At 48.3% G+C, this 25,548-nt stretch overlaps 1 protein-coding gene across 3 annotated transcripts in view; it reads left to right on the top strand.

Annotated features, from left to right (window-relative positions):
* nf1a (neurofibromin 1a) overlaps positions 1-25,548 on the top strand; it is a 74,081-nt gene that overhangs the window by 17,740 nt on the left and 30,793 nt on the right. The window contains exons 3-31 of one of the 3 annotated variants that reach the window (XM_065959906.1): positions 4,108-4,191; positions 4,568-4,758; positions 4,841-4,947; positions 5,076-5,143; positions 5,267-5,342; positions 5,992-6,149; positions 6,232-6,405; positions 6,583-6,711; positions 6,805-6,879; positions 6,986-7,117; positions 7,227-7,364; positions 7,635-7,748; positions 7,904-7,983; positions 8,152-8,275; positions 8,498-8,744; positions 8,826-8,899; positions 9,701-9,784; positions 9,989-10,369; positions 10,558-10,697; positions 11,283-11,405; positions 11,504-11,587; positions 11,721-11,837; positions 13,741-13,922; positions 14,521-14,732; positions 15,488-15,649; positions 15,760-15,857; positions 16,171-16,306; positions 19,476-19,538; positions 23,662-23,820. In XM_065959906.1, the coding sequence (XP_065815978.1) occupies positions 4,108-4,191; positions 4,568-4,758; positions 4,841-4,947; positions 5,076-5,143; positions 5,267-5,342; positions 5,992-6,149; positions 6,232-6,405; positions 6,583-6,711; positions 6,805-6,879; positions 6,986-7,117; positions 7,227-7,364; positions 7,635-7,748; positions 7,904-7,983; positions 8,152-8,275; positions 8,498-8,744; positions 8,826-8,899; positions 9,701-9,784; positions 9,989-10,369; positions 10,558-10,697; positions 11,283-11,405; positions 11,504-11,587; positions 11,721-11,837; positions 13,741-13,922; positions 14,521-14,732; positions 15,488-15,649; positions 15,760-15,857; positions 16,171-16,306; positions 19,476-19,538; positions 23,662-23,820 (3,912 nt within the window). Of the gene's footprint in view, positions 1-4,107; positions 4,192-4,567; positions 4,759-4,840; positions 4,948-5,075; positions 5,144-5,266; positions 5,343-5,991; positions 6,150-6,231; positions 6,406-6,582; positions 6,712-6,804; positions 6,880-6,985; positions 7,118-7,226; positions 7,365-7,634; positions 7,749-7,903; positions 7,984-8,151; positions 8,276-8,497; positions 8,745-8,825; positions 8,900-9,700; positions 9,785-9,985; positions 10,370-10,557; positions 10,698-11,282; positions 11,406-11,503; positions 11,588-11,720; positions 11,838-13,740; positions 13,923-14,520; positions 14,733-15,487; positions 15,650-15,759; positions 15,858-16,170; positions 16,307-19,475; positions 19,539-23,661; positions 23,821-25,548 lie in introns of all 3 variants that reach the window. The other 2 variants (XM_065959905.1, XM_065959907.1) reach the window with 2 other exon arrangements.

The following is a 25,548-nucleotide window of genomic DNA, read 5'->3' as shown; positions in this document are numbered from 1 at the left end:
AGCTCTCTCGTCTCTCAGCTCTATCGTCTCTCAGTTCTCTCGTCTCTCAGCTCTCTCAGCTCTCGTCTCTCGTCCCTCGTCTCTCGTCTCTCGTCTCTCATCTCTCATCTCTCAGCTCTCTCGTCTCTCAGCTCTCTTGTCACTCAGCTCTCTCGTCTCTCAGCTCTCTCGTCTCTCAGCTCTCGTCTCTCAGCTCTCGTCTCCCAGCTCTTAGCTCTCATCTCTCGTCTCTCTCGTCTCTCAGTTTTCTCGTCTCTCAGCTCTCGTCCCCCAGCTCTTAGCTCTCATCTCTCGTCTCTCTCGTCTCTCAGTTTTCTCGTCTCTCATCTCTCATCTCTCATCTCTCAGCTGTCTCGTCCCTCAGCTCTCTCGTCTCTCATCTCTCTCGTCTCTCAGCTCTGAGCTCTCGTCTCTCAGCTCTCGTCTCTCAGTTTTCTCGTCTCTCAGCTCTCTCGTCTCTCAGCACTCAGCTCTCGTCTCTCAGCTCTCAGCTCTCTCAGCTCGCTACTCTTGTCTCTCAGCTCTTGTCTCTCAGCTGTCTCGTCCTTCAGCTCTCTCATCTCTCAGCTCTCTCGTCTCTCGTCCCTTGTCTCTCAGCTCTCATCTCTCATCTCTCATCTCTCTCGTCTCTCAGCTCTGAGCTCTCGTCTCTCAGCTCTCGTCTCTCGGCTCTCAGCTCTCTCGTCTCTCAGCTCTCTTGTCTCTCAGCTCTCTCGTCTCTCAGCTCTCTCGTCTCTAAGCTCTCTCATCTCTCAGCTCTCTTGTCTCTCAGCTCTATCATCTCTCAGCTCTCTCGTCTCTCAGCTCTATCGTCTCTCAGTTCTCTCGTCTCTCGTCCCTTGTCTCTCATCTCTCATCTCTCATTTCTCATCTCTCAGCTCTATCATCTCTCAGCTCTCTCGTCTCTCAGCTCTCTCGTCTCTCAGTTCTCTCGTCTCTCAGCTCTATCATCTCTCAGCTCTCTCGTCTCTCAGCTCTCTCGTCTCTCGTCTCTCATACCTTGTCTCTCGTCTCTCATCTCTCAGCTCTCTCATCTCTCAGTTCTCTCGTCTCTCAGCTCTCTCAGCTCTCGTCTCTCGTCCTTCGTCTCTCGTCTCTCGTCTCTCATCTCTCATCTCTCAGCTCTCAGCTCTCTCGTCTCTCAGCTCTCTTGTCACTCAGCTCTCTCGTCTCTCAGCTCTCTCGTCTCTAAGCTCTCTCAGCTCTCTCGTCTCTCAGCTCTCTCGTCTCTCAGCTCTCTCGTCACTCAGCTCTCTCGTCTCTCAGCTCTATCATCTCTCAGCTCTCTCGTCTCTCAGCTCTATCGTCTCTCAGTTCTCTCGTCTCTCAGCTCTCTCGTCTCTCAGCTCTCGTTTCTCGTCCCTTGTCTCTCGTCTCTCATCTCTCAGCTCTCGTCTCTCAGCTCTATCATCTCTCAGCTCTCTCGTCTCTCAGCTCTCTCGTCTCTCAGCTCTCTCGTCACTCAGCTCTCTCGTCTCTCAGCTCTATCATCTCTCAGCTCTCTCGTCTCTCAGCTCTATCGTCTCTCAGTTCTCTCGTCTCTCAGCTCTCTCAGCTCTCGTCTCTCGTCCCTTGTCTCTCGTCTCTCATCTCTCATCTCTCATCTCTCATCTCTCATCTCTCATCTCTCAGCTCTCTCGTCTCTCAGCTCTCTTGTCACTCAGCTCTCTCGTCTCTCAGCTCTCTCGTCTCTCAGCTCTCTCATCTCTCAGCTCTCTCGTCTCTCAGCTCTCTCGTCTCTCAGCTCTCTCGTCACTCAGCTCTCTCGTCACTCAGCTCTCTCGTCACTCAGCTCTCTCGTCTCTCAGCTCTATCATCTCTCAGCTCTCTCGTCTCTCAGCTCTATCGTCTCTCAGTTCTCTCGTCTCTCAGCTCTCTCGTCTCTCAGCTCTCGTCTCTCGTCCCTTGTCTCTCGTCTCTCATCTCTCAGCTCTCATCTCTCAGCTGTCTCGTCCCTCAGCTCTCTCGTCTCTCATCTCTCTCGTCTCTCAGCTCTGAGCTCTCGTCACTCAGCTCTCTCGTCTCTCAGCTCTATCATCTCTCAGCTCTCTCGTCTCTCAGCTCTATCGTCTCTCAGTTCTCTCGTCTCTCAGCTCTCTCGTCTCTCAGCTCTCGTCTCTCGTCCCTTGTCTCTCGTCTCTCATCTCTCAGCTCTCATCTCTCAGCTGTCTCGTCCCTCAGCTCTCTCGTCTCTCATCTCTCTCGTCTCTCAGCTCTGAGCTCTCGTCTCTCAGCTCTCGTCTCTCAGCTCTATCATCTCTCAGCTCTCTCGTCTCTCAGCTCTCTCGTCACTCAGCTCTCTCGTCTCTCAGCTCTATCATCTCTCAGCTCTCTCGTCTCTCAGCTCTATCGTCTCTCAGTTCTCTCGTCTCTCAGCTCTCTCAGCTCTCGTCTCTCGTCCCTTGTCTCTCGTCTCTCATCTCTCATCTCTCATCTCTCATCTCTCATCTCTCATCTCTCAGCTCTCTCGTCTCTCAGCTCTCTTGTCACTCAGCTCTCTCGTCTCTCAGCTCTCTCGTCTCTCAGCTCTCTCATCTCTCAGCTCTCTCGTCTCTCAGCTCTCTCGTCTCTCAGCTCTCTCGTCACTCAGCTCTCTCGTCACTCAGCTCTCTCGTCACTCAGCTCTCTCGTCTCTCAGCTCTATCATCTCTCAGCTCTCTCGTCTCTCAGCTCTATCGTCTCTCAGTTCTCTCGTCTCTCAGCTCTCTCGTCTCTCAGCTCTCGTCTCTCGTCCCTTGTCTCTCGTCTCTCATCTCTCAGCTCTCATCTCTCAGCTGTCTCGTCCCTCAGCTCTCTCGTCTCTCATCTCTCTCGTCTCTCAGCTCTGAGCTCTCGTCACTCAGCTCTCTCGTCTCTCAGCTCTATCATCTCTCAGCTCTCTCGTCTCTCAGCTCTATCGTCTCTCAGTTCTCTCGTCTCTCAGCTCTCTCGTCTCTCAGCTCTCGTCTCTCGTCCCTTGTCTCTCGTCTCTCATCTCTCAGCTCTCATCTCTCAGCTGTCTCGTCCCTCAGCTCTCTCGTCTCTCATCTCTCTCGTCTCTCAGCTCTGAGCTCTCGTCTCTCAGCTCTCGTCTCTCAGCTCTCGTCTCTCGTCTCTCAGTTTTCTCGTCTCTCAGCTCTCTCGTCTCTCAGCTCTCGTCTCTCAGTTTTCTCGTCTCTCAGCTCTCGTCTCTCAGCTCTCGTCTCCCAGCTCTTAGCTCTCATCTCTCGTCTCTCTCGTTTTCTCATCTCTCAGCTCTCTCGTCTCTCAGTTTTCTCATCTCTCAGCTCTCTCGTCTCTCAGCTCTCTTGTCTCTCAGCTCTCTTGTCTCTCAGCTCTCTCGTCTCTCAGAGAGGTGTTCTTCATCACGGTACACTTCATGCACGAGCACAAGCATGCGGGTACACAACGCTGACAGCCTTCATTCAGAAGAAATCCAGAGTGTTCAGTCTGTATCTGTAACATGACTCAGAGTAAAGACATGAAGTAGCTGTCATGTTCTCTGATGTACGGACTCAGACTCCACCGCGCGTCTCTTTTATTCTTTTAATTTATTTATGACTGTATCTGATTAACATGACTTAAAATAAGCCTCATAGTCAGTAAAGTAGCTGTCATGTTCTCTGATGTGCAGACGCTGACTCGATCGTGAATCCCTTTTTAAAAAAAATGTCTCGAGTCCGTCTGTTTGTAAACACGCTTCATAATCACATTAAGCCATGGATGTGTTGTTTTACGACGTTATGTACAGAGGTAACCATGCTCAGACCCCGTTAGTCCATGAGCAGTGTGAGGCCAGCAGTGTGAGGCCAGCGAGGGAACGGGGAGGGGAGGGGCAATCGTGCTTAAGCACGATACGGCATACCAATGTGACCGCGTCCGAAGTCTTTCTAACCTCTGCTGTGTTTGAGTTTTATATGAGAATAATTAAAGGTGTGTCTCTCATAAAGGCGGCGTGAAGAGGACTATTAAAGTTTTACTGTAACTGACTGACTTCCACTCGTATCCATGGTTACTACACATCCCTGTTGAATTAACCCTGTTGAAATTGAGCCTTTAATGAGTGTGGTGTTAGCTTACACGTGTTCATTTAGTGTTGCCATAGAAACCTGATGTTTGTCTCCACAGCGGATATTTGGAGAAGCTTCGGAGAAGAACCTCTACCTCTCTCAGCTCATCATCCTGGACACGCTGGAGAAGTGTTTGGCTGGGGTGAGTATGCACCCCCCATCGTCCTGCACCCCCCCATCATCCTCTCTAATGATATGTGTATATAATGAAGACTAGCCTAAGCCTCTCAAAAAAACACTTCTAAACAACGTGTCCACGGCGTTTCAGCTTGAAAAGGTCTTAGGAGGGTCCACCCTCCATATGAGTGAGCAATAATTAATCATAAATCTAAATAGAAGACATCACGTCACGTGTTTTAACATATTTCTGACTCTTTCCAAGTCATCAGAGACAGTCTTCTTTGTTGGTGTCTGATCCTGCTTAAAGCTGTGTGGTTCTTCTTCATGGTTCATTCATTGGTTCTTTCTGAACAGACCTTTAGCGCTCAGAGAGTTAACGTCCCGGTCTTTTTCCTCAGCAATCAAAGGACTGTCTGCGTTTGGACGAGACCATGTTGGTCAAACAGCTGCTGCCGGAGATCTGTCATTTCATCCACACGTACCGGGAAGGCCACCAGCACGCCGCCGAGCTCCGTGTCTCCGCCTCAGCTGTCCTCTTCTCTCTGAGCTGCAACAACTTCAATGCTGTCTTCAGTCGGATCTCCACCAGGTAAAGGCCCGGGATGGTTCTGGTTTTGGGTTGGGGGTTCTGGATCTGCTGCAGCCTTGATGTGTTTGTGTCTTTTCTGCAGGCTGCAGGAGCTCACCGTCTGCTCTGAGGACAACGTGGACGTTCACGACATCGAGCTGATGCAGTACATCAACGTGGACTGTTCCAAGCTGAAGAGGCTGCTGCAAGGTGAGAGGTCGCAGGTCAACTCTGTCGTGCTGAATGTGGCCTTCTGATTGGTGTTAATGAGTAACAGATCAGAGCGATCATAAAAAGGAAGCGGTCACGGTAACCTTTTTGATCTGTTGTTGTTCCAGAAACTGCGCTGAAGTTCCGAGCTTTAAAGAAACCTGCACAGCTGTCGGTCATCAACAGTTTAGAGAAGGTAGGTCTGACCCCTGAACCCTGACCCCTGAATCTGCAGCATGCAGGATGCTATGAACATGTGTAGAGTCATGGCTGGTCGGAGTTCAGGATTGTCTCCAGCTCATCCTTCTTCTCCCTGTAGGCGTTCTGGAACTGGGTGGAGAATTACCCCGACGAGTTCACGATGCTATACCAGAGGCCGCAGGCGGACATGGCAGGTAAGGGCGCTAACCCTCAGCCTCCACCTGAGTCTGTCACATTCAGCCCTCCAAGTTTCTCCAAACCTGCTCAGAGCTGGACTCTCTGTACACAGGGTTAGAGATTCTTTAGAGTCTTTGTGTTCAGTCTCTGATGGTCTTTGTGTTCCATCAGAGTCTCTGACTCTGATGGAACACTGAAGGTCTTATTTTCATTACTTCTTGAAGTGAGCGACACGCGAGACTATCTTTAAATCTAAAGCCGTTTGAATGACGGCCGCATCCGGAATTTTTAAACCATTAATATAACCAATCACACGTCATCTACACAATCTGGTGTGTGTGTGTGTGTGTGTGTGTGTGTGTGTGTGTGTGTGTGTGTGTGTGTGTGTGTGTGTGTGTGTGTGTGTGTGTGTGTGTGTGTGTGTGTGTGTGTGTGTGTGTGTGTGTGTGTGTGTGTGTGTGTGTGTGTGTGTGTGTGTGTGTGTGTGTGTGTGTGTGTGTGTGTGTGTGTGTGTGTGTGTGTGTGTGTGTGTGTGTGTGTGTGTGTGTGTGTGTCTGTGTCTGTGTCTGTGTCTGTGTGTGTGTGTGTCTGTCTCCGTATGTGTGTGTCTGTGTTTGTCTCCGTATGTGTGTGTGTGTGTCTCTGTGTGTGTGTGTGTGTGTTCAGAAGCAGCAGAGAAGCTGTTCGACCTGGTCGACAGCTTTGCAGAGAGCGCAAAGAGGAAGGCCGCCGTTTGGCCGCTGCAGATCATCCTCCTCATCCTCTGTCCGGAGATCTTACACACCATCTCCAAAGACACGGTCGAGGACAGCAAGGCCAACAAGGTGGAGACACAAACAGACACACACACACACACACACACACACACACACAGAGACACAAAAACTGTCTCTCTCTCTCCTGCAGAAGCTGTTCTTGGACAGTCTCCGTAAGGCTCTATCTGGTCAGGGAAGCAGCAAACAGCTGATGGAAAGCGCCGCCATCGCCTGTGTCAAACTGTGCAAAGCTTCCACCTACATCAACTGGGAGGATCACTCCACCATCTTCCTGCTGGTGCAGTCCATCGTCATTGATCTCAAGGTCTCCTCACTCCGACTCTATCTCTTTCAAAGACTATTGTAAAGATATAGTAGTTGTACTGATCGCACATTTGAACGGCCTCACTTCGGACACTTTCATAAAAACAGGAAACTGTTTCCAATCATGAGTTACTTTTTATTGACCTGAAGTGACCTTTGACCCCTTCTGTCCCATCAGGCTCTGCTGTTCAACCCGGCCAAACCGTTCTGGAGGGGGACAGGCAGCCAGAACGCCGACGTGGAGCTCATGATGGACTGCTTCGTGTCCTGTTTCCGCATCAATCCTCACAACAACCAGCACTTGAAGGTGGGCTGTGACCACCATGCTCCCACTCCATGTCTCTGTTGTCATGGTGATGCAGGTGTTTCATACTCACCTGAGCTTTCTGTCTGTGTTCAGGTCTGTTTGGCCACCTCCTCGCCTTCTACTTTCCACTTCGTCCTGGTTAACTCTCTGCACAGAATAATCACCAACGTAAGTTTGACATTTTTCTGCTTTCTGATGAACACAGAAATGATTGTCATAGAAAAGGTCCACAGTTTGAAATCTCGCCTCATCAATTTCTGTGTCGTCTCCTCAGTCTCACCTGGACTGGTGGCCCAAGATTGACGCCGTGTACGGCTACTCTGGAGATCTGCGCTCCATGTTCTCCGAAACCCTGAACCGAGTTATCCAGGGCGCCGGGACCCACGCGCCGCTACGTATGACGCCGGTGAGTCCTAAGATACACTCTGAACACATCAGGTTTATACTAAAGGGTTAAAGTAGGGGGCGCCACTGAGACCTCACATACACTCTGACCGCGGTCCTCTCTCCTGCAGAGTCTGACGTTTAAAGGTAAGATGAGCACGAGTCTGAAGTTCAAAGAGAAAGCCACAGACCTCGACATTCGGAGCTACAAGTGCCTTCTACTCGCTCTCGTCAAACTCATCCACGCCGACCCCAAACTCATGCTGCACGTGAGTCCTGCCCTTCATCACGACATGTTCACGTTCTTAAAAGGTAGAGAGATATTCATCCGTGTGTGTGTGTGTGTGTGTGTGTGTGTGTGTGTGTGTGTGTGTGTGTGTGTGTGTGTGTGTGTGTGTGTGTGTGTGTGTGTGTGTGTGTGTGTGTGTGTGTGTGTGTGTGTGTGTGTGTGTGTGTGTGTGTGTGTGTGTGTGTGTGTGTGTGTGTGTGTGTGTGTGTGTGTGTGTGTGTGTGTGTGTGTGTGTGTGTGTGTGTGTTAGAACCCAGTAAAGCAGGCTCCAGAGATGCCGAGCAGCACGGCCGAGCTCATCACCGGCCTCGTGCAGCTCGTCCCGCTGACCAACACCACCCAGCTCTCCCAGGAGGCGATGGAGGTTGGAATTGTTCAGTTTATAAAAAGAAGTTTAAATAAAATATTCTTCTCTTGTAGTCATGACAACGATGAATTAAAGTCTTCTTGAACACTTGAGTTGCTCATGTCTCTCTCTGTCTATTCTGGTTCTCTCTGTACTGTCCTGTCTGGGTCCAGGCTCTGCTAGTCTTGCACCAGCCCGAGACCATCGAGCTGTGGAACCCTGAAGCCCCCATTGAGACGTTCTGGGACATCAGGTAGGACATAATCCTCTCACCTGTCGTCCCCCCTCAGTCTCATGGAGCTACAGCTGTTCGCTCAATCCGCCGTGACCTCACCACAATGACGCACGTTAGCCCTGTTGGCTCTGCAGCGTCTTCACAGCGACGCCCACAGGATCATAACTTCCTTCTTCTCCTCTGCAGCTCTCAGGTTCTCTTCCTCATCTGCCGTAAACTGATCGGTCAGCAGATGGTGAACGGAACAGAAGTCCTCAAGTGGCTGCGAGAGATTCTCATCTGCAGGAACAAGTTTCTGCTCAAGAACAAGGTGACGTACGGAGATCACATGACTATTAGAGGACTTTAGACCCTAACCCTGCACTGTTAGAGGACTTTAGACCCTAACCCTGGACTGTTAGAGGACTTTAGACCCTAACCCTGGACTGTTAGAGGACTTTAGACCCTAACCCTGGACTGTTAGAGGACTTTAGACCCTCACCGTGGACTGTTAGAGGACTTTAGACCCTAACTCTGGACTGTTTGTTTTCAGGAGTGTGCGACGATGGGCGGAGGGATCCCAATCTGCCGGCAGGCTCAGACAAAGCTTGAGGTGAGTCTCTACATGTTCCTGTGGAGTCCGGACACCGAGGCCGTGCTGGTGGCAATGTCGTGTTTCCGTCACCTCTGCGAGGAGGCCGACATCCGCAGTGCTGCCGACGAGGTGTCGGTCCAGACCATGCTGCCTAACTACGCCACCTTCAGCGAGCTGGCGTCGGTCAGCAACATGATGGGGACAGGTCAGTGCTTCTGGAGACCATGAGTAAAGCTGTGTTAACCAGGCGTCGACCAGTTCATCATGAGAACTGTTGTTTCCACAGGACGCTCCACCCTGCAGAAGAGAGTGATGGCGTTACTGAGGAGGATTGAGCACCCGACCCCGGGAAACATTGAGGTCAGACACGCTCCCTTTGAAGATATTCTGACTTACATGCTAACAGAGTCTTCTCATCATTTCACACTCGGTTTGATTCTGAGACTGAGACTTTAAGTCTGTTTGTAAGAAGGCAGATTATTAAACACACTTTGTGTATCAGACACATATTTAATACCTGGCTGCGTCCTGTACACCGGAGCGACCAACATACCAGTAAAATATACTGACACCTGATACACAGGTGAGACTGATACGCAGGTGAGACTGATACACAGGTGAGACTGATATACAGGTGAGACTGATACACAGGTGCGACCGATACACAGGTGAGACCGATACACAGGTGAGACCGATACACAGGTGAGACCGATACACAGGTGAGACCGATACACAGGTGAGACTGATATAGGTGAGACTGATATAGGTGAGACTGATACACAGGTGAGACTGATACACAGGTGAGACTGATACACAGGTGAGACTGATACACAGGTGAGACTGATATAGGTGAGACTGATACAGGTGAGACTGATACACAGGTGAGACTGATACAGGTGAGACTGATACACAGGTGTGACTGATACACAGGTGAGACTGATATACAGGTGAGACTGATACACAGGTGAGACTGATACACAGGTGAGACTGATACACAGGTGAGACTTATATTAAGTCTGTATGCTAGTCGAGCTCTCAGCCTACGAAGTGAAGTGTAGACCCACAGCAGACATGATGTATGATGTCATGCACGATATGGTCGTTTCTTCTCTTCCTCCTCTTCTTACATAAACTCTTGATCACCTGTCGTTCTTCCGTCAGGCCTGGGAGGACACACACGCTAAGTGGGACCAGGTCACCAAACAGATCCTCAACTTCCCCAAAAACAAAGCAGAAGACGGACAGGTGAGCTCGCATTTTAAGGCCAGACGATGAGTGAATATGAACGACAGATTCAGAAATGGTCCTCCTCGTGTGACTTGTTGTGTATTTTATTGGTCGAGCTTCTGATTGGCTCGTTCATGAAGAGAAACGGTTGGCTTCTACCTGCAGCTCTGTCGTGACACCGTGTCTGCCTTCCCTCCCCCTCCTCCCCCCTCACGGCAGCAGGAGTGGATTAACATGACGGGCTTCCTGTGTGCTCTGGGCGGCGTCTGTCTCCAGCAGCGCAGCACCCCTGGCCCCGCGACCTACAGCCCCCCCATGGGCCCGATGAGCGAGCGTAAACACTCGATGATCTCCATGGGTCCGTGCGACGTGAACAACCCTGTCGCCTCCTCTTGCTCCTCCTCGGCCTCCAGCGAGACACCCGTCAGCCGCTTCCTGGACAGGCTGCTTGCCCTGCTGGTCTGCGGCCACGACCGGGTCGGCCACCACATCCGCACCAATGTCAAAGACCTACTGGGTCTGGAGCTAAGCCCCGCCCTCTACCCCATGCTGTTTAACAAGCTGAGGAACAGCATCGGAAAGTTCTTCGACACACAGGGACCGGTGAGTCGGACGACGACTCTTCACTGGACGGATGAATGTGTTTTGAACATTCATCAGTCCAGATCTCAGATGGTCAATGTGATTTTACTTTGTAAACAGCCAATCACTATGAGCTATATCATCATAAAGACCTGCAGTTAATCATATGGTCTCAGAGGGTGTCTAACGCTTGCTTCTCGTGTTCCCAGGTTCCTATCAACGACACCAACACTCAGTTTGTGGAGCAGACCATCGCCATCATGAAAAACCTTCTGGATAACCACACAGAGGGCAGCTCGGAGCACCTGGGACAGGCCAGCATCGAGACCATGATGCTAAACCTGGTCAGGTGAGTCCTCCACCTTTGGACCATCATCATCGTTTAGTTAGTTCATAGCTCGTCACACGACCAAGACATCTGAGTGGAGAAAATAAATGCATCACACATGGCACTTCTCACACCCAAACCCAGGTGGCACTAATTCTCATAGCCCTTTGCTAACAGCTATTGAAGAACAAATACAGAAGAGTGAGAAGCAGAGAGGCTTACTGAAGTATATGCAGCAGTAGAGGACCCCCACTTCAGGTGTGAACCTGTCCCGTATCAAGAGTGCTCAGACCCTCGTTAAAAAGTCCCATCCCGTGTGCACATAAACCAGCTCGTGGTCACTGCCTCTTACTGGAGTTCAGGAGCAGTGAGAACCACCACATCACTGATCATTAATAACAGAGGGAGGGAGCTCCAGAGACCCTTTAGCCCTCACAGTGACTGGACACACATTATTGCACACTGTTATTATACACCTTTAGCAGGTGTATAATAACCTCTGAGACTCGCACATGGCTCCTAAAGGCCGAGTCTTAGATTGTGCTTTAGATTGATTTTATATTATCCAACCAGGAGATGTAAGTCATGCCTGTGTTGCACCATCAGGTATGTGCGCATCCTGGGAAATACGGTCCACGCCATCCAGATCAAGACCAAACTGTGTCAGCTGGTGGAGGTGATGATGGAGCGACGAGACGACCTGTCCTTCTGTCAGGAGATGAAGTTCAGGTGAGTGTCAGACGCTCTGTGTCATTAGGTGAGGTAGTGTAAACCTGCAGAGGCCGTAGCTTATTGGTCAAGATGTAAACGTCTGCTGTTCTCTGAAGGAACAAGATGGTGGAGTATCTAACCGACTGGGTGATGGGAACCTCCAACCAGGCGGCTGACGACGACATTAAGTGTCTGACCAGGTGCAGGTTGTTTACATTTACTAAATAAAAGTAATGCGAAGAACCCAGAGGCTCACTGTATTTTGTCTGTGTGTGTGTGTGTTTCTGTGTGTGTGTGTGTCTGTCTGTCTGTATACTGTATGTGTGCATGCAGGGACCTGGACCAGGCCAGCATGGAGGCCGTGGTGTCCCTGTTAGCCGGTCTTCCACTGCAGCCAGAGGAGGGGGATGGAGTGGAACTGATGGAGGCCAAATCTCAGCTTTTCCTCAAGTAAGAAAAAAACCTGCACTCTACCTCAAGCAAGTTTCAGCTTCAGGCCACCAGGTGGCGTCCTCTGCAGTTCTTAACAACTGCATTTATCCATATGGTGCATATGGATTGTCCCTCCTATCCCCTTTCACTATCGTCTTCACCTTAACCCCGGGGAAAAGGTCATGAGCTTAAGGAAAGATGTTAGGATTTAGGGAAAGTCGATGGTGTTGCTCTGACAATCCGACCACATTTCCACTAGGTGATGTAATTAAATACGACGGGCCGGCGGAGGTTTATGATGTGGGTCTGCCGTGGTGAAACTACAATGTTCCTAAAATGGACTACAAAACGATCATCTAAAAAAACTTTCCCCTGTGCCTTCTTACCGGTGAAGTAATCCTAATTACCACGGGGAAGTGAAATAAAAGGAATATAGACTACCAGGCTACGAGTAAGAAAAGAGAAACAATCAGCTTCCTGTCCACTCATAAATCAACATCAAAATAAATATTAATTATTACATTTATGAAAGTTATACAGAATGTTTTATACAAATGTAAAACAGCACAAAGCGTTCTGAAGTGAATGAAATATGTTGAATAAAACATCATCTGGGTAAAGATGTCTCTTACATGCTCTGTGTCACTTTACGATCATCGTTAGTGATCGTAAAGTGTATGGTTATATGGGCTGCTTGCTTTAAACGTTGCGGGCGCAAGGAATTGTGGGTCAGCATATCTCATCTCCTTTGGTAAAGGATGGTCCCGTGTATCCTATGCTAAAGGAGGTTATAAAGGAAGCATTGACCCACCTTTCCTTAGCTTTTAGAGAATTCAAACAGCTCTTATCACTTAAATGCATCGGGGTCATTTCACTCATTGAGGAACCTTCCTAAACAATTCAGACGCACCCACAGACTGCATCCTGGATTTAGACTGCACCCTGGATTTAGACTGCACCCTGGATTAGACTGCATCCTGGATTAGACTGCACCCTGGATTAGACTGCACCCTGGATTAGACTTCACCCTTGATTTAGACTGTATTCTGGATTTAGACTGCACCCTGGATTTAGACTGCACCCTGGATTTAGACTGCACCCTGGATTAGACTGCATCCTGGATTTAGACTGCACCCTGGATTAGACTGCACCCTGGATTTAGACTGCACCCTGGATTAGACTGCACCCTGGATTAGACTGCACCCTTGATTAGACTGCACCCTGGATTTAGACTGCATCCTGGATTAGACTGCATCCTGGATTAGACTGTATCCTGGATTTAGACTGCATCCTGGATTAGACTGCACCCTGGATTTAGACTGCACCCTGGATTAGACTGCACCCTGGATTAGACTGCACCCTGGATTTAGACTGCACCCTGGATTAGACTACACCCTGGATTTAGACTGCACCCTGGATTAGACTGCACCCTGGATTTAGACTGCACCCTGGATTAGACTACACCCTGGATTAGACTGCACCCTGGATTTAGACTGCACCCTGGATTTAGACTGCACCCTGGATTTAGACTGATTTAGGTTTAAGATCATGTATCTCAGAATGAAGTAACGTTTTAGAGCTGGATCCGCTCGTGTCCTTGGGTGGTCAATGCCGAGTCAGGTTTATGTTTAAAGCTCATTTAATACATCATCATTCTTTCAGAAATATGAAACCGCTGCCGCTGTATAGACCAGGTCACAGAATTTAATATCAATGAACGTTGTGGTTGAAGTTTAACGAGCTGCTCTTTTCCTCATCGTCTTTAAACAGGAAGTGGAGAATAGAGCTGAGCACTTTTAATCAAATGCAGTGTCCTCATAAAATCGTGTTGGAGGAGAGACTGAGACTCGTGGACCATGGCGTTAAGCGTCCTGCTCGGAGGGGATGTGTCTTTAATCTCTGTTTTGTGTGTTTTTGGCAGGTACTTCACCCTCTTCATGAACCTGCTGAACGACTGCAGCGAGGTAGAGGATGAGGGTCAGGCTGTGGGAGGACGTAAGAGAGGGATGTCCCGCCGCCTGGCCTCGCTCCGTCACTGCACCGTCCTCGCCATGTCCAACCTGCTCAACGCCAACGTTGACAGCGGCCTCATGCACTCTATCGGTAAGTCAGCAGCGATCACCTAGTGCAGAATCTCAGAGGGTTTTTTTTTTTCAATGAGTACTTGAATTTCTCTCCTCCTCCTCTTCCTCCACCATCTTCTCCTCCTCCTTCTCCTCACCCTCCATCTCCTCCTCTCTCTCCTACTCCTCTCTCCTCTTCCTCTTCCTCCACCATCTTCTCCTCCTCCTCCTCCTGCTCTTCCTCCTCCTTTCTCCTCTCTCCTCCTCCTCTTCCTCCTCTTCCTCCTCTGCCTCCTTTCTCCTCTCTCCTCCTCCTCTTCCTTTCTCCTCCTCCTCTTCCTCTTCCTTTCTCCTCCTCCTCCTCCTCCTCCTCCTCCTTCTTTCTTCTCTCTCCTCTTCCTCTTCCTTTTCCTCTTCTTCTTCCTCCTCCTCTTCCTTTCTCCTCCTCCTCCTCCTCCTCCTCCTTCTTTCTTCTCTCTCCTCCTCATCTCCCTCTTCCTCCTCCTCCTTCCTCCTCCTCTTCCTTTCTCCTCCTCCTCCTCTTCCTTTCTTCTCCTCCTCCTCTTGCTCCTCCTCCTCTTCCTCCTCCTCCTCCTCCTCCTTCCTCCTCCTCCTCCTTTCTCCTCCTCCTCCTCCAGGTCTGGGCTACCACAAAGACCTGCAGACTCGAGCCACCTTCATGGAGGTGCTGACTAAGATCCTGCAGCAGGGGACTGAGTTTGACACGCTGGCGGAGACGGTGCTCGCCGACCGCTTTGAGAGGCTGGTGGAGCTGGTCACCATGATGGGGGACCAGGGGGAGCTACCCATTGCCATGGCGCTGGCTAATGTTGTGCCTGGGTCTCAGTGGGTAGGTACTTGATCTGGATCCAAAACCAGCAAAAGTTCCTGTACAGTTTGTGCTCAGACTTTTAGCATTTTATTTACTGAAAGAGCTCCAGATGCATCAGAACACACGTGGCGTTTGCATCAGAACACATGTGACGTGCAGAAAAAGAACCAAAGCCTGACTTAACCTTTTGAACCCTCAGCTCAGTCCCATCACCCTTACAAAAGGAGGAAGAGATGCAGTAAAGTAAAGCAAGTCTCTTATTAAACTCCTCCTCTTATTCTGATTATTAAAAAACGTCTTTGAGACGCAGTTAGGTTCAAACGTTTAGAAATGACCTCCTGACCCTTTTAAAGCCTGCTGTGTCACAGGTCAGAGAAAACATGAACGTCTAACTTCTTTACTGGAAAGTTTACCTTAAACAGCGATGACTTTATTCTTCGCTTCTTTTGGAAGGTTTTTTAATTTGTTCTCTCGGCTGCTGCAGCATCCAACAACCCACTTTTAACTCAGACCTCTGCAGAATGTGCACAGCAGAGTTCCTGAGTTTTTCACAATAAAAGTTATTTGTGTGTGTGTGTGTGTGTGTGTGTGTGTGTGTGTGTGTGTGTGTGTGTGTGTGTGTGTGTGTGTGTGTGTGTGTGTGTGTGTGTGTGTGTGTGTGTGTGTGTGTGTGTGTGTGTGTGTGTGTGTGTGTGTGTGTGTGTGTGTGTGTGTGTCTGCGTCTGCGTGCGTCTGTGTCTGTGTCTGTGTGTTTGTGCGTGTTGTGTCTCCAGGACGAGCTGGCCCGGGTCCTGGTCACACTGTTCGATTCCCGTCACCTGCTCTACCAGCTGCTGTGGAACATGTTCTCTAAAGAGGTGGAGCTCGCCGACTCCATGCAGACTCTGTTCAGAGGAAACAGCCTGGCCAGCAAGATCATGACCTTCTGTTTTAAGGTAGATGACACACCTGACATCACTTACCTGCAAACAGGACGTGTCGATTTCCAACATGTAAACATAGAAATCATCATACTGTGTGTTACTGACTGTGTTAATGCTGTCAGGTGTACGGGGCAGCATACCTGCAGAAGCTGCTGGAGCCCCTATTACGAGGAGTCATTACCACACCTGATCACATCAGCTTTGAGGTGGACCCCACCAGGTACTGTATCATGATCACTTGGTGTCCTACCGTATAATGTCGTATAGTAATGTGTCCTATCATATTGTATGGTACCATACGTTAAGGTATTGTATCACCCAACCTGTTTTTGTACCAGGCTGTAAACATGTTTAATTCTGCTGTAAAGACGGATATTTTAACATGGGGCTCTATGGGGACTGACTCGCTGCAGGAGACAGACTCTAGTGGACACTGGAGGAACTGCAGTTTATTTTAAGGAGGTCATATATTGAAACACCCTTGCCCTGTTAGCATTGCTAACTCTCCCTAACCTTCCTGTTTGTGTCCTCAGGCTGGAGCAGGGAGAAAACCTGGAGGAGAACCAGAGGAACCTGCTGCAGATCACGGAGCGTTTCTTTCAGGCCATTATCGGCTCTTCCAGCGAGTTTCCCCCTCAGCTACGCAGCGTCTGCCACTGTCTCTACCAGGTACACCCCCCCATCATCCCCCACACCCTCAGCTGCTCACCCACCAGCCTCTTTGCCCTCACCTGTGTGTGTGTGTGTGTGTGTGTGTGTGTGTGTGTGTGTGTGTGTGTGTGTGTGTGTGTGTGTGTGTGTGTGTGTGTGTGTGTGTGTGTGTGTGTGTGTGTGTGTGTGTGTGTGTGTGTGTGTGTGTGTCACTCACACATTCCTCCACTCTGAGGCTTCTGATGCTGCTTATCCCCCCTTCATCACACACCTTAACCAGAACACACTCTGCTTAGCCAATCAACATCCAGAGATCACGTTAAGTCACATATAAGGAGCTGGTCTAGGTCTTCCATGTTTAGCACAGTTTTGGAACAGGACTCTCAGCCTTGAAAGTACTTGAGATTTAAAAGTGTGTTTGTTATTTGAAGGCCATATGAGCTCCCCGATGTGGAAAACACGGACAGAATCGTGGAGTCTGTCATTGAAAATGGAATCAACAGCAAAACAGGGAATATTGTGCAATGCGCCTAAACCTGGGTGATTTATAAAAAAGAATCAATGTTTTCAAACCAATGTATCTCACTGACACACACACACCTGTTTACTTTTAGTGCAGCAGCACCACAGTCCTTCGATCCATATGGACCAAGTCTTTATAGTCGTGAACTTAACAATGGTTATCTCACAGCCTGCTGTAGTCTGGGAACTTCTCCACACAGACTGCTAAACTGTGATATGGTGCAGCTAAATGCACGCTACCCTTTCACTTATATGCGGGGGCGGCCAGAGGAGTTCTACATTTCTTGAAGTACTTACTGTTCATAGCTACACCCTAAATGACTTGTGCTTAGTTTCCCCTTCAGTGCTTTTTGTGTGATAAAGTTCAGACTTTATCAGATATTTTATTTGAAGAACAACATAAAAACACATTTTCATGATTCATATAAATATAATAGTTTATTACTCTGTTCATTTGGTGAAGAGAGCTAATTACTTGTTTAGGACTTGTAATTCAAAGGGCTTAAGGACTTGACTTGGGCCTTGCCTGTCTTTACTTGGGACTTGACTCTGGACTTCGATCCATCCATTTTCTTCCGCCTATCCGAGGTCGGGTCGTGGTTGCAGCAAGCTTAGTAAGTCAACCCCGACTTTCTTCTTCCCAGCTCCTCCTGGGGGATTCTGAGGCGCTCCCAGGCCAGGCAGGATTTATAATCCCTCCAGAAAGCTCTGGGTCTACCCCCAGGTCTTTGCCCATTTGGTCATGCCCGGAAAACCTCCAAAGGGAGGCGTCCAGGAGGATCCTGATCAGATGCCCACACCATCTCAACTGGCTAGTTTCATTGCAAATTAGTAGCGGCTCCTCCCACTCTCTCTAACGCTGAGCCCAGACCCCCTCCAGAGGAAACTCATTTTGACCGCTTGTATCCTCGATCTTATTCTTTCAGTCTCTACCCAAAGTTCATGACAGGTGAGGGTTGGTACGAAGCTCCCTCCCCACCACAACGGTCGGGTACAACGCCTACATTACTGCCACCGCTGACACGATCTGCCTATCAATCTCACGGTCCAAGATACTTAAACTCCTTAACTTGGGGCAAGGACTCACTCCTCACCCGGAGGGGGCAATCCACTGATTCCCGGCAGAAAACCATGGCCCCAGACTTAGAGGTGCTGCCCCTCATCCCAGCCTGTTCACACTCGGCTGATAACCGCCCACATGTCTACTGGAGGTCCCAGCATGAGGAAGAAAAATGAAAGCACATCTGCAAAAAGCAGAGATGAGATTTTGAGACCCCCAAACCGGAAACCCTCCTCCCCTAAGCTGCACCTTTTAGATCCTGGCCAGGAAAATCACTAACAGGTCCCATGTTGATCATACAGGGACCCATAACCCGTGGAACATGGACCACTTGCACTCCATGTCCCCAACCTCCCCAGGGATGAAAGAGAAATACTTCCGGAGGTGGGAGTTGAAGACCCTACGGACAGGAACCTCTGGCAGATGTTCCCAGTTCACCTGCACTACACGTTTGGGTGTACCAGGAGTCCTGCCCCTCTCCAGATGTTTGGTTCCAGAACCAGGGCTGTACGCTGATAGCTAGCTGGTATCGCTCCACCTTGCACACCAGCTCCGGCTCCTTCCCTGCCAGAGAGGTGACAATCCAGGTCTGGAGAACCAGTCTGCGCGTCCCAGGGTCTGCACGCCCAGAAACCCCACGTCTGCGTTGTCGGTCCTTACACATAAAGTCAGTGTAGCACTGTTGTGCACCGGCTGGTATGCAGATAAGAAAACTCAAAAAGGACATGAATCGAAATCCAAGTGAGATTTATGGATAGAAAATAAGACACGTTACAAGTGATCTGCTGGATAGAATAGGTTTAACTGTTTAGTGCTGGACTGAGGACCAAGCTGCTGCTTCCATCAGCTTACTCTCAGACATCTCTTAGACAAACAGACCAGTTATTAAATGCAGTAAAAACACTGTATGAAGCCATTTATTCAAATGAACGGACGTTTGAGGGTCTGCTAGATGAGCTACCAGAACAGGTCGAGTATCTCCCATGATTCACTCTGTCGATTAACATAAACAAATCAAACCTGGCATTGTTGAAATGTTCAACGTTTTGTTTTCAGACACACATCATAGCTGTGATCACAGCCGGCCGGCCTGCAACACCAAAAACATCCACCTGATGCTGCTATAGTCTAACTTCAGCACACACACATAATGTTCACAGTCTGATTAAATTTCACACCTTCTGCTGCCGCCTGGTGCACGCTCCAAACAACAGAAGCTCTGTCTGCTCGCAGTCGATCCCTGAACAACCTCATGTGACTGTGAACATGTTTAAATGTTGATCTGCATATAGAAGCATTCAGACCTTTAAAAAGAGCTCTGTGTTTGTGACCTGCATTTTTTGTGTACATCTATGATTTGTTATTCTCCATCCTTTTTACACATAAACACCCCCAAAGCAACTGCAGTCCAATCACGCCAGCACATGCATGGACACGCTTCATGTCCCCTGAGCAGCAATAAAAACGTCTCTAACAGCAGTTGTTTGATTTTCTGTGTTACTGGATGTGAACGGTCAGGGCTGTGCAGAATGTGTGTGTGCAGTGTGTGTGTTAGTGTATGTAGCCGGTGCTGTGACCATGATTGTGCTCATCTCTGTTCTGTAGGCTACTTGCCACTCTCTACTGAATAAAGCAACAGTAAAAGAAAAAAAGGAAAACAAAAAAGCAGTAAGTTTGGAGAATCTACTTTCCCTCAGACACTCTCCCCCCCTGAAGCAAAAAAAGCCTTTTTTGCATTTTATTCTTTTATTTCTTCATTTGGTTTTTGATTTGGTGGAAATGTTTTATTCTTTTCTCCATATTCAACTTTGTGTCCAACCCCCCTCTGAAAATCATTGTACTAATATCAGCCTCATTTTAATGTATCTTCAATTAACCGTTTGTAGGAACTGTGGCATTCTGTCTGAACTCTTTCTTTCTGTTTGCACTTCTGGAGACGTTTTCTCAGAACATTTCATCTGCAACATATATATACGTGTACACAAACACACACACACAACACACACACAGACACACATGCACACACACACACACACACACACACACACACAGACACACAGACACCCTCACACACATGCCCTCTCAGATACACACACACACACACACACACACTCACACATAGACACAAACACAGACACACACACACGCCTGCCTGACAGGATGGTGTTTGGATGAAATATTCTGATAAACTGGCCTCCCTCTGTCATGGGTTGGTTTCTTTTTTCTGCCATGTTGAAGAGGAAAGTGTTTCACTTACGCTCAAACACAAGTGATCGGCATATTGATCAAGCTTTTACTCTTTTGCTTGCTTCTTAGCGCTCACAAGACTAAAGTGGACTCCAATGTTCTCTCTTACTCACATCCTTATTGGTCCTTAAGTTGTGTGCAGTTTGGCGAGGTCAGACTACACAACATTAGCATGATTAAAGCCTGAGCTGGCAGACGTAGGATTCCGGGACCTGCAGCCCTGAAAGTAGATTTTTGTATCTTGTGTAGTGTGTCATAGTGAACCTAAATCAAGGCCACATCTGGCCTCACAACAGAAAGTCTAGCATGTTTGATTTTTCTTTCTGCCTTGTACGATGTCTTCTCTCACATCAGTGACTTTGACCAATGAGAGTGTTCTGCACGTGCAGAAGCCACGAGCACGAGCGTAAAAACAAACAAAATGGCGAAATGAAAAAAGGATGAAGTTGGTTCTGTGAGATGAAAATATGAGACAGGAGAAGTTTGTTGAGATCCGGCAACAACAGTTTTTTGTGTACAGTCTTCTGTCAGGGTGTCTTCTAGCACCGCCCCTCTTCTAAAGATGATTGGTTGGTAACCACCGTGCAGCCTGTCATGCCTGTCAGTCAAATCACGGTATGAATTTATGGTTCTGTCATCGTCTAATCTGACAAAGTAACAGATTTGGTAGTCTGACCTCATTCAGCATAATGTGAAGAAGCCAAATAATATATAACCTGTTGACAGATGTTTATAAGTTTGTATTTTGAATCAAGGGAAACAGGAGTCAAAGCTGGCTCAGTGAAAAACCTGCAAACGTTACTTAAATGAAAAAACTGAAGAGCACGAGGAAAGCACTCGACTTCTCAAAGGCCAAAACTCCTGTCTTCCTAATTGTGTTTGTTCCTAGCTACATGCTGTTTATATTCACCGTGACTCGCTTATGAGACTAGCTGTGACTAGCTGTGACTTGTTCTAACTTGAGACTGGCTAAGACTGGCTAAGACTTGTTGTGACTCGCTGCTGTGACTCTCTTTGACTGACTATGACTTGTTGTGACTCGCTGCTGTGACTCTCTTAGACTGACTATGACTTGTTGTGACTCGCTGTGATTTGTTGTGATTGCTTAGACTGCCAGGGAATGGCTAAGACTTGTTGTGACTTTCTGTGACTTTCTGTGACTCTCTTAGACTCGCTTTGACTTGTTGTGACTCGCTGTAACTCGCTGTGACTTGCTTTGACTTGCTACGACTGGCTGAGACTGGCTGAGACTAGCTGTGACTTGCTATGACTGGCTATTACTCTCTGAGACTCGCTGTGACTTATTGAGACTCGCTGTGACTCGCTGTAACTCACTGTGACTTGCTTTGACTCGCGGTGACTGGCTGAGACTCGCTGTGACTAGCTATTACTCTCTGAGACTCGCTGTGTCTTACTGAGACTTGCTGTGACTCGCTGTAACTCACTGTGACTTGCTTTGACTCGCGGTGACTCGCTGTGACTTGCTGTGACTGGCTGAGACTTGCTGAGACTTCCTGTGACTTGCTGTGACTTGCTGTGACTGGCTATTACTCTCTGAGACTCGCTGTGACTTATTGAGACTCGCTGTGACTCGCTGTAACTCACTACGACTTGCTGAGACTGGCTGAGACTTGCTGTGACTCGCTGTGACTGGCTATTACTCTGAGACTCGCTGTGACTTATTGAGACTTGCTGTGACTCGCTGTAACTCACTACGACTTGTTGTGACTCGCTGTAACTCGCTGTGACTTGCTGAGACTGGCTGAGACTTGCTGTGACTCGCTGTGACTGGCTATTACTCTGTGACTCGCTGTAACTCACTGTGACTTGCTTTGGCTCGCGGTGACTTGCTTTGACTCGTTCTGACTTGCTGTGACTCTACATATAGTTCAGGCTTTAACAGCTACCAGCTGTTGTCAGAGGGAAGTGAAACTCTTCTTTTTAACTCTTCATGTTCCTTACAGACGTTTGTTCTTCTGGTATTTTGACTAACAAAGTGAAAACCACGTGTTCATGTTGGCCATCTTGTCTTTTGAGTCATCCTCGCCCTCTCACCAGCAGGAAGTGATGTCACGTTTTCTGTGTTAGAAACAGAAGAAAGAGAAACGTGCTCAGCAAAGTTTTTAAGAATACGTAAACAGTGCTGCAGATTTCAGTCTCTGCAGTTGGGAGTAACTATAAAGGTTCCTGAGGGACAGGAAGTGAAGCCCATAAGTCTGTGTTCTCAGTTCACTGCTGAACGTGTTTACAGAGGAAAAGGATCAGTCAGCCAATCAGTGCAGACTTTACAAACAGCACTTTATCCTGATGGCTGATTAGTTTAATTAAGGGCAGAAATGTTTGTGACAGAGGTATGGAAGCCGACCTCCTAACGGGGAGTCAGGACCCGGTTGATGTGGTCACTGATAGAATATTTTTGTCTTATTTCAGTAAACCTGTTGCGTCTCTAACACTTTAAGACTGCGTGCTGTAACTGAGCTCAGCTGTCATCCCTTCTTTGTACGTTCATATTGATTCTGTGACGGCGTAATATTGGTGTCCCAGTCTGTGAGGTCACAGCGGGAGCTCCACATACACACACACACAGTTACACCGAACTTCCACCAGATACGTGTGCATTGCGTGTCCGCTCCGGTCTGTTTTGGCTCCGTGCACCCTCGTCCGTCAACACCCTCCAGCTGGAGTGCCGAGACAAAGGAATTCCTGCGGTAATTAAACAAACTAACTGGCGACAGTGGGAGATAATACGATGATGACGATTATAAACACATAAACAAACATGATACTACTATAGGTAGAGAGAAGTAATCCAGGGAGGCCTCTGTGTCTGCTCCATGCTGTGATTCTTTTGTCTGATCCGAGAGGTCTGATTGTGTCAGCTCTGCTTTAAACCGCCACCAGATGCTCATTCGCCGCTCCTCACCACACCTCATGGCTCATCTGTCCTCCGCTGCCTGCTTTATTTGACTTCCAGTTTCCATCCTCCACCTTCAGAGAGAAAGCGTTTGGGTTCCTTGCTCTTCCTCTCTGCTCTCTCTCTCTCTTGGGCTTTAACTGGAGTGAGAAGCTTTCTGGCTCACGTTACCGCCCAAAATGAAATGTCTCACTTCATACGTCTTCCTCCTCCTGAACCTGACATCTCTACTGTCATGACCGCCCTTCTCTGCTCTCTCACGCACATTGTTTGTTTTGTTTCCATCATCCCCTCCTTTGCTCTTTAAAGTACTGAAATACATTCAATATTTCCTCCTTCCCTCTCCTCACTCCTGCTCAAACCTCTCTTTCTGTTTCCCTTTGTTTGCCCTGCCTCCTTCCTCCCATTCTTCCCCCCCTCTCCTCCGTCCTCCCCCTTTCCCTCATTCTCCCCCTCTCCTTCCCCCTCTCCCCTCTCCCTTGTCCTCTCCCTTGCCCTCACCCTCTCCTCCGTCCTCCCCCTCTCCCTCATTCTCCCCCTTTCCCTTTCCCTTTTCCTCCCCCTCCCCCCTTTCCCTTGCCTTCCCCCTTACCTCCATCCTCCCCCTCAACCCTCCCCCTCCTCACACAGGTGGTGAGTCAGCGGTTCCCTCAGAACAGCATCGGCGCCGTGGGCAGCGCCATGTTCCTGCGATTCGTCAACCCAGCCATCGTGTCTCCGTATGAGGCCGGCATCCTGGATAAGAAGCCCCTCCCCCGGATAGAACGGGGTCTCAAACTCATGTCAAAGGTAAGCAGAGATTCAGCTGAGTGAAGGGAAGCAAAGCCAGGAAACTAAAGAAGTCTTCAGGGTGACTTTGAGTCCAACGCTTTTAGACTCAACCTGTGATCGTTTACCCAAACAAAACAACGTGAGGACACTTAAACCCTCTGCAAGTCAAGTTCCCTCTACAGGACCTTTGCCTGAGAGACCTGGGGTCTCATTTATAACTGTTGCGTACGCACAGAACGGGTTCTGAAGCTGGCGTACCCAGGTGTACGTTCATTTTGGAGGCATGGGAAATTGGCGACACAGACGGCGAAGTGGTGAATTGAAGCCTGCAGAACATATTGATGTCTCTAACACATTTTATTTCACTAAATATTAAACTTTACTGACAGATCCACGTCATTATAAATCATTCAAACCGATGGTTTTATTTAGGCTATAACTGAGTGAGCATGTAGTGAGCCGTTTCTGATAAGTGACTTTCATTATGACAATATATAAACATAAAAAATATAAAAGTCTGCCTCATACACATTTCATCAGCGCCGTCTCGCCTTCATTAACCCGGACGGACCTCAGAGGAACAAACTGTACACTAATGTAATCACTGATGTAGAGTTAAACATTAGACTAACACCAGTCTAACCATAGAGCCACCAGTTTTCATTAATATCTTTCAATATTGTGCATTTATCATCAAGTGTGGCTTTTAGTTTTAATAAAGATGACGCACAGAGCGCACAGAGACACGGCGGTGGCTTCATACATTTCACCTTCTCGGTACTCAGCACATCTTCATCAGCTGCACGTATTTAATCTGTAAATAATTCAAGTGTGGACATTAAGTCGGGGCATCTCTGACACGATCATTAGGTCTATATTTCCTCATAATTAGTCACAGAGCAGATGGAGTTTCCCACAAAAAAATGTGGCCAACAATCAACCTTTTTTGTTCGTTGAGCAAACCTTTGATTAATAATATGATAGAATGAGGGAGACTGCTGACTGACGTGAGCACTCTGACAATATGAAGAAGTCAGTGTGGGTTCCGTAAACATGTAAACATTGCAGATATACTTGTGTGTGATGATGAACGGCGTATGTTTTGGCACATAGGACAGGGTGAATGCAGCAGCGACGTGGTGTCATTCTCTGATTTTTGTTAAGTTTGTGATCCTCCTGCTGCAGTAAACTACTGACATTTTATCCTTCACTTCATTCACAAACTCCTCTGTTTCTGGGTCAGAAAGTTTAGTTTCTCTGTCTAAACTTCCTGTTTTCACAGCGATACAGCGCTGGAAACCTTTGATCTGCCCCCTCCTTTGTATCGAATTTCATTCACAAGCTGCTTTGCATTGACCGTTTATGGTTGAATGTGGGCGTGTAGAGGGCGGAACATGGGACTAATCTACGTGCGCACATTTCCAGGTGGATCTGATCTGATTTATAAAGGGAACATGGCGTGCAGGTGTGCGTACAAACAGTTTTATAAATCTGAATCATTTTGTGTGCACGCCTTTTCCGGGTTTTTGGCACACGTACATTTTTAGTATGGATTCTACGCACTCTTTTATAAATGAGACCCCAAGATCTTTTCCTAAGAGACCAGGGTCCTGCTTTATAAACAGTGTGTAAGAACATTCCATCGCAAAGAGTGGGATTTATCAACTTGTGTAAATGTGTGTAAATATAAGCACAGCTCTGAGCACGCTTACGCACACAATCTAGCAGTTGAACATTGAAACTACA

Source organism: Labrus bergylta, chromosome 11 (assembly GCF_963930695.1).
Source record: "Labrus bergylta chromosome 11, fLabBer1.1, whole genome shotgun sequence".
NCBI classification, from domain to species: Eukaryota; Metazoa; Chordata; class Actinopteri; order Labriformes; family Labridae; genus Labrus; species Labrus bergylta.
Note: the sequence above shows the minus strand (reverse complement) of the source record. Positions and strands in the feature narration are given on the sequence as shown.